Here is an 8,524-nt window from a genome sequence, read left to right as displayed (position 1 = left end):
CGGACGCCTTCCGAGCCTCCGCCGTCTCCCGAGCCTTCCACGCCGCCGCCGAATCCGAGACCGTCTGGTCCCGTTTCCTGCCGTGCGACCTGCCGCGGTTCGCCAAGAATGAGCTCACCCGCAAGCCGCCGTCGACCAAGAAGGGGCTGTTCAGGCGCCTCTCCGACGAGCCCGTGCTTCTGCCACACAAATTTGTGGTACACACCCTTATCTGAATTGCTACTTAAAGCCGCAGTTTTAATTATACGCATCTCCAATATCGTACAATATCGTACTACTGCAGCGAATGCAGCTGGACAAGGCTACCGGCGCCAAGTGCTTCACGCTCTCGGCGAGCGCGCTGCAGATTAAGCACTTCTCCCATGCGGGGAACTGGATCCCTGTGGGTTCAGATTTCGACAATAGCAAAAGAGGCAAAAGGTTTGACCAGTTTCCTAGTACTTTATTTTCGTAACAAATTTTATTTGCACTTCCACCGTTTCCATCGTACACTCGACACTATTTTAGTTCGAACTTAAACTAAAACAACGACAAGAATTGTGAAACAAAAAAGAGCTAGCAGTTCCCTTGCGCCTTCTCGCTTACACTATTTGATCATGCATGCATGTCTCTATGTTTCCGAATAGGTTCTTGGAGGCCGCTAGAGTCTGTTGCTTCCACGGGCTGGATATCCGCGCAAAGGTACAACCCAAGATGCTCTCCCAAAACACAACGTACATGGCATACATGGTGTTCAAGCTAGGCGATTGGTTCCACGGGCTCGATTTCCCGTTCCAGGAAGCATCGTTTGGTGTTGCTGGGAGAGAGTCTAGGCGACAAATTTGCCTACAGGGCTACGTCGAGGATGGGGACGCGGCTGATGATCCGCCTCGGAAACACATCTTGCAAGGTTATCATCCTAGGCGTGACGCAATCCCTCCCGTAGATGACGTCCAATTCCCTCGTAAGAAGACTGATGGTTGGATGGAGGTGGAGCTGGGTGAGTTCTACAATGAGGAAGGGGACGGTGAAATCTCCATCAGCTTAATCCAGCCGGCACACGGCCAGCGCGGCCTGATTGTATGGGGCATTGAATTGAGAAGTAAGCAACAAATGCCGGCGGGACAGGAGTAAATAGCATTTCAGAACTCAAAAATGGATTTCATTTCGCTAGTTTTGGCTCTATGTGGTTTATTTTCACTTTTCCTTCATTATATTTTGTGTTGAATATGTAGGTTCATTCGTAAAATTAATTCTCTTCGAAAAAAGTACTCCCCCTGTTTCATAATTATTGTTGTGGTTTTAATCTAAATGTTAAGTACAACCACAACAAGAATAATGGAACAGATGAAATATTAGATTAGGAGCTGCTTTGCCTTTTCGTGCCCCTGGTGAAGAGTATAAATTCAAAGTTAGTTTATTGTGTCATAACACTTTAAAATTAATCGAAGTTGTCAAATCAAGCACCAAAAAATGCTACCTACTGACAACCTGGCTGAAAAACAAAGTGAGGGTCTAAATGAGTGGGCTCTTAGTTTTTGGCTGACTAGGGGCCCAAGTAGACAAATTTGAGTCTTCAAAGAACAACAAAATGAGAATCAACCTGTGATTGGATGGTTAGTAGGGCAGTGGCACCCCCAGTCCACCAGAGTTCAATTCCCAGAATTGACACTATGGTGTCTCATAAAGGCAGAATATTCTTTAGTGCGAGGCGCGTGTGGTGACTTGTCAATCTCAAGACCCATCGGATCAGTTCTTCGATGCAGTATCTTGGAGGTTCTCATAGGGGTAGGGTGTGCGTGTGTGCGTTCATAGGGGTAAGTGTGTGCGCGTATGCGTTCATAGGGGTAAGTATGTGCGCGTATGTATAAGCGCCTTTGATTGTACTGTGTATCGAAGAAAAAAATGAAATTGAGTGGGGCTACTCAGCTTAACGTGGATCAGCCCTACCTACCGAGCAACACTATATATATAACTATGGCTCGTTTGGATGCCTAACCCGTTAAACTTTAGGTCCAATCCTCGTCCCCCAAAAAGTAAGCAAAACGTTGGATGCCAGGAGATGCCGCGTGTTTTTTTTTTTTTTTGACAATAGGAGATGCCGCGTGTTAGAGGCATTTGTTTCCAGCTGCATGCCCCAAACGCGTCCCAAACAGTTTTTTTTTTCAATTTTTTTTCCAAATCCTTTCTTTCAACTCATTCAAGACCAATTTCTGTATCAAATCCATAGGAGTTGCAATTTGGTAGCCTAGATCTACCACCAACCCCATTCCCTATGTTAGATTTTGGGAACGGCCTCATCAAATTTAGAATCGGGAAGGAGCATGCCCAATGCTTGACGGCTTCGAGCACCACCTCGAGTTTTGGTCGCGCTTGCCGGTCCTCCCCCTCGTCCCCGTCTTCCTCTCGCTCTCTTGCCGCAGTTTCGATCGCTCCCGCGGGCGACGTCCGCCATGGATGAAGCCAAGTGCGATCCGTGATCTCATCATCAATTCATCCTGGGGCAATCAAACCAGCTCGAGACAATGCTGCCTACACCACGTACCAGTTGATTAATTATTAGCTAGGGCCATAAAAAAGTGCCTTTAAGAAAACTAAAAATACCCCTAAAATCCTTGAAAAAAATTGCGAAAGTGCTCTGCCGATTAGGGAAGGAAAAAAATCATGTTTTTTGAAAAAAATGCCTTTAAAACAGATTTTCTGAGGAACTTTCAAATTTTGCCTTAGATTACAAGTCGTGGCGCTATCGAGTAATGCTTGTAATTGGGGAGTGATGTTTTGGTACGTGGAGCGCTGCTTGCTTGGAACCGCGCGTCTCTCTCGGTTCTCGGCATTAGTTTGAGTTTGCATCGGGACGGGCGTCTTCATCGGGCTCATTCAATCGTATTTGGTGTTTGCTTGTAATTTCGCTGTGTGTTGTAACCTGTTTTCAGCATCATGTATAGGCTGCCGTTATTGTTTTATTAATTTAATTAATTTCGAGCTATGCTAAGGCGTGGCGTTGTGTTTTTTTTTTTTAAGAGACAACCACTGCAACGCAGCAGGAGCACATGCAAAATACACTTTGCTCGTGACCGACTCAAAAGCTGCTTCGTCACAAATGGCTTCGTGGCTAAGTATGTGCGTCCTCCGAATCGAATCAACATAAAACGAAGGTGGGAGGATTCATCATTCATGCGAGCCAAGTCTCACGCTCGCTTTCCTCCAAATCGAATCAGCAGAAGAATAACCCAATGGCGGCAGAGGCCTGCGAGATCGCGCGCCTGCCGGAGGAGCTCCTCTCGGCGGCGCTGGCCCGCACCTCCCCGCGCGACGCCTGCCGCGCCACCGCGGCCTCCCCGGCCTTCCGCGCCGCGGCCGACTCGGACGCCGTCTGGGCCCGCTTCCTGCCCCGCGACCTCCCGCCGCTCGCCGACGGGGAGCTGCTGCTGCTGACGCCGCCGCGCAAGAAGGACCTCTTCCTCCGCCTCTCCAACCATGGCAGCCCCCTCCTCCTGCTCCCGGACAAGCTCGCGGTACGTACACGCCGATGGCCGATCCCCAACCAACCCGCACAACCTCGCTAATTGAATTGGTCCCTGGCGGTTGTGCGCGCGCGCAGAGCATGTGGCTGGACAGGGAGACCGGCGCCAAGTGCTACATGCTGTCCGCGAGGAGCCTCACCTTCGTCTGGGGCGACACGCCGCAGTACTGGACCTGGATCCCGCTCGCCGACTCCTCTAGGTGCGTGCGTTCGCTCCATCTCTCCTAGCTGCTGTTCCGATGGAGTATCTAGTTTGTGTTGATGCAGATCGTACCAATTACAATCTAGTACAGCTTGTGTGACTGAATGTTGCTGCATTCTCATCTCATTGGGGCCTCATCGCTATTGCTATTGTGCGAGTACCCCGTATGCTTGTGCGATTGTGCTACTGGCGGCGCTGTGGTCACTTGTCACATTGCAGTTGAACTTCTTTTCTTCTTGTTGTTCATAATTCAGGCCCATATGCAGAACTAAGTGCTACTTCTATTTTACTTGCGTTCAACACAACAAAAAAAGTGCATTCCAATCTGTTTTATAAACTGCAGGCACCCATAACTGCCACTTTGTAAAGAATGCGAATCTACAAAATACTATTCATTGTTTCCGTTACAAACTCTAACACTACGTTTGCGACAGGTTCTCCGAAGGAGCTCAGCTCTTGCGCGTTTGCTGGCTCGACATCAGTGGGAGGATACCCTTCAAGATGCTGTCGCGAGACACTGTCTACGCCGCTTACCTAGTGTTCAAGGCGAACGAAAACTCCTTCGGGCTGGATTACCCTGTCCAGGACGCATCCGTCAGCGTCGGGGTAACCAGCTCGACCCGCATGGTTTGCCTCCAAAGCAACGATGAGGAGGATGAGGATGGGGATGATGAGGCTGGTGCGGTTCCTGGGCACTATTGGCCAGTGAGGCCATATCCACCAAGAAGAACCAGGAGAAGGAACCGCCGTTCAGTTCCTCATGCCGAGGACGTAGGGCGCCCTCAGGAAAGAGCCGACGGCTGGATGGAGCTGGAGCTGGGCGAGTTCTTCATCGATGGGGGTGGTGACGATGATGGTGAGGTGTCCTTTAGCCTGGTGGAGACAAATGGAGGGAGCTGGAAGAGTGGTCTCATCGTGCAGGGCATCGAGGTCAGACGCAAGAATTCAGGCTGAGGTGCTTCTAGGCGGTGGACATTCCCGCCCGGTTAAGCAAATAAATAAGGGAATCATACTTGGAAATGTAGCTAGAGGTGTTTTGGAACGTTTTTTTTTTTTTTTTTTTTGCTGCAAATGCTGTGCAGAACTACAAGCCTGTTGTTTTCGTTCTTGATGGCGAACTGAACTTGTACCTAGATTTACACTGCTTGGCGAGCAGACAACATTTGATTTGGAAAGTGTAGTTACAGCTAGTGGCTGCAACTCTACTTCTTGGTTCAGTTGGAAATGTAGTTCGAGGTAGCAGCTTTGTATCTTTTTTTGTTTGAACACAAGTGGGGTCACAAGACCCCGGTGGAGTTTTTATAGATCACTAAGTGGCAGGTTTACAGAAAGACCCATTGTCATCTCTTGCCCTAAGAAACCTAACATTTGAAGAAGAGGTCCTCCATTTTACAACAAGCACCCTAAAATATAAGAAGAAAAAACAATCGACGATAGCAGTGCCTCTGCCACATAACGCTGGCGAACTCAAGGCGTTTCCGCCGAGTTCTGAGCGCGGAGAGCTCAAATGCTCAACTCCGGCGAGAAGATCCAACCCCTGGCTACCACTGGATGGTCGGGGATGAACCACTTGACCCTCCAGTGGCATCGAGCTCCAGCGGTTGATCATCAGGGCCTCCGCCATGGAGGTTGAAGAAGGGCCACCATCTTGGCCGAAGATCGCGGTGACGAACTTGGTCACCGCGTGTTGCGCTCGTCGAAGATCCACTCCAGGGTGCTGCTCAGAAGATTGAAGAAAAGCGGCTTCATCTGGATTCATGTCCACACCACCACCACCACCACGGTGGCATGTGATAGGAGCAACTAGATCAAATCTGCCCAGATCTTGTGAGCAGCGAAAGAGCTTTATTGGAGAGGCTGCCGGAGATCTGACGCCGCCCGCCTCCGTCTTCGACCACCGGAGCACCACGAGCAGCATCAGCACCACCTCATGATGCAGGGAGCAGCTCGAACTCCGCCGCCGCCGCCTCAAAACGGGCATGACGCCAAGATCCACGAGGGTAAACAAGGAAAACTAGACAAGAACTAGACCTATAATAACCCTAATGCATATCTACTGAATATCTAAAAGCAAGAGAAGTAAGCACATATGGAAGAAGGGGCATGTGGAGCATTCAACTGGAATCAACCATTTTTACTGGAACTTTGTCAAAGACATTGCAATTGCATACATTACATGAATCATCTAGAAAGCATCGTGCTTACATATTCTCTTGTTCTCTTGTGTAACTGAAAAAATAAATTTCCTGGGATGAAATCAATACATCTGGTCCCCGCTCCCGTCGCCTCCCCCGTGGGCGACCGGGGCGTCCCCGCCCTCCCCACCCTCCTCGCTCCTCCCCCCCCGCCGCCGCCGGGCAAAGCCCGGGCGGTGCTGGCGGCGGCGGTTCCTCTCTCTCCCGTGCGTCTGGGAGGCCCGACGGGGCGGGTCTGACCAGGCGGCGTTGGAGGACGCCGGCTCCGGCCCAGGCCGGCGTGGATCCGTCGTGGTTGGCGGCGAGGCGTGCGCTCGCGGCGGTGGTGCCCTTCGCCTCCGTCAGCCGACGTTGTGTTGTTCCTGGTGGCGGCGGCCGATCTGGGTCTGGCGGGCCTGGCCGTTTTGGGTGGTCTTCTGCTCGTGCGCTGCATGCAGGACCTCCTCTGCTACCTTCCGTCGCGGCTGGTGGTCGTGCTCAGATTGGACCGACAGCGCTGGTTTTCGCGATCCGCCCGTTCGAGCTTGTCGGAGCTCGGTTGAGCTTCCGGCGGTGGGGTGTCGTTGGGGCGACGTCCCCACGTTCTGGAATCGTTGGGGCGACGTCCTTGCTAGCCATCTGGGACGTGGTCCTTGGGCTGGCTCGCACGCGCAGCTTCTCCGGCGGTTGCGGTCTGTTCTCCCTTCGACCAATATGGTCGTGCTTGTGCAGGTGTGCTCCCGCGCTGGGGATGGTGGACTTCGTGGTGCCGCCAATCTAGGGTCTTGGACGCCTAGAGCAGGGTCTGGCCGAACCCTCTGCCAGCCAGCACGTGTTTCCTGCGGATGAGTCGAGTTGGGCTAGCTCATAGTGCGACTTAGGTTAGAGGCGCAGCAGTGATCTCCGCCTTGTTCGCTCTACGTCCTCGTGACGGCGTCCGGATTTTCTATCCAGGTTGGACCTCGGCGAAAGCTGCGCATGGCTCTGGCCTATGCCGGCGACGGCGTCACCTGCGGGTGTCGTTCCCTTGTTGAAGGCGTCCCGATGATGGCCCTCCTGTTCGAAATGATGGATTCCACCCCTCCGCCTCAATCTGCTCCTCTTGGAGGCCTCGCTTCGTGTAAGCTTCTCTGGTAGTGCCTTGTGGAACACCGTGTGACCTCTCGATGGTGTCGCAGCCCTCTCACAACGTCGGCCTGGCTGCTTTTACACGGTTTGCTGCGGTAGCCGATCTCCTTCCTAGCGCCTTGGGGGGCTTTGCTAGGTCGGCGTCTGGTCGCAGCTCTTGCCGGTGTGCCTATCCCAATGCCGGGGGATGATGTTGTGTGTTTGGTCTAGACCTAGCCTGAGCTCCATGGGTGGTGGTTCTCGGGTCTGGGTGAAAACTTTGCGGGTCCTTCTCTCGCCGACGACGATGACGCACTCTTGCGCCATTCACCTTCTTGGAGGCGTTGCCGCAAGACCCCCCCTCCTTTGGTTCCTCAAGCTCTGCCAGGTGGCCGGCCCGTCGCCGAGTTCCCCCTTGAGTTGCAGTCTTGGTGCGGTGGAGGTTTGTTGGCGTGGACACGGTCGTGATCGCTCCGGTGCAACAGAAGACAAGGCTCCCTCTTCCTGGATCATGTGGCGCTTCGGCTTGCTTTTCTGTGTTGTCTTTTGTTGCGGTTTGGGTTGTGCGCTTGGCACGTGTGTGTTGTAATCTTGATGTAACTCCTGGCCGGTTGATGGCTTCGTTAATTCAAAGCCGGGCTCACTTCGAGCCTTCCGTCTAAAAAAAAATCAATACATCTAGGTTACAAACTAAATGGCACCGCTTACACAATTACTCTCTGCTTTAAAGGGATGAATGACTTGCTGGAAATAGACCTTCCAACAGTGTAGAAACTCTAGTTGGCTAGTTCCATATGATGTCAAAAAAAGCTCGGCACTACAATTTTCCTACCCAATTTCTATTTCATGCCAGGGCACTCCCGTGTCTTCCACGGTGCCCACGGCTCGCGCGCGTTAGATCGGGATCCAACGGCCTAAGACTACCGCATGCGTGCATGTGTGACGTGATGGGTTTTTTCGCGGGGACCACAAGCACATGGCGACCGCGACTGCACAAATGCGAGCCTGTCCTTATCCATCTCGATTCTCCTCCCCTCCGCCTCCGGTTCCCATCCCCATTCCCAACTCCATGAAATTGAGCACCCAATCGAGAGGATTCCCATGCCCTGCTCTACCGCTACCTCTGCCAGCGCCTCCTTTGGGCTCCGTCTTGACCGCCTCCCGGCCTGCCTCCGCCGCCGCGGCGACGGCACCAGCTGAGGCACCCTGCTGCCCCTACCTCGCGCCAATCGCCGACGAGCTCGGCGCGCTGCAGCCGTACCTCGGCCCCATCGCCGAGAGACTCAGGTTGGTACCCGTCACTCACGGCGCCGGCGGGGACGCCCTCGTCAAGTTCGCCGGCGGCGAGGCGTTGACGGCAGCCGCCATGCTCGAGGCGCCTAGAGAGGCGCGACCGAGGCACCCTGCTCCCCCACGTCGCGCCAATCGCCGACCGGCTCGGCGCGCTACAGGCCTACGTCGGCTCCATCGCCGAGCGTCTCCGGGTGGTCTCCATCCCTCACGGCGCAGGCGCGGACGCGCTTGTCAAGTTCCCCGGCG

The 8,524-nt window shown here is 53.2% G+C and overlaps 1 protein-coding gene across 1 annotated transcript; it reads left to right on the top strand.

Annotated features, from left to right (window-relative positions):
* Window positions 1–3,212: 3,212 nt before the first annotated feature.
* Window positions 3,213–4,658, top strand: LOC124691049 (putative F-box protein PP2-B12). Its single transcript, XM_047224336.1, has 3 exons — window positions 3,213–3,494; window positions 3,581–3,702; window positions 4,139–4,658. Exons 1-3 carry the CDS (start codon window positions 3,213–3,215, stop codon window positions 4,656–4,658), a joined length of 924 nt encoding a protein of 307 aa, XP_047080292.1.
* Window positions 4,659–8,524: the final 3,866 nt, after the last annotated feature.

This window comes from Lolium rigidum, chromosome 2 (assembly GCF_022539505.1).
Source record: "Lolium rigidum isolate FL_2022 chromosome 2, APGP_CSIRO_Lrig_0.1, whole genome shotgun sequence".
NCBI lineage: Eukaryota > Viridiplantae > Streptophyta > Magnoliopsida > Poales > Poaceae > Lolium > Lolium rigidum.
Note: the sequence above shows the minus strand (reverse complement) of the source record. Positions and strands in the feature narration are given on the sequence as shown.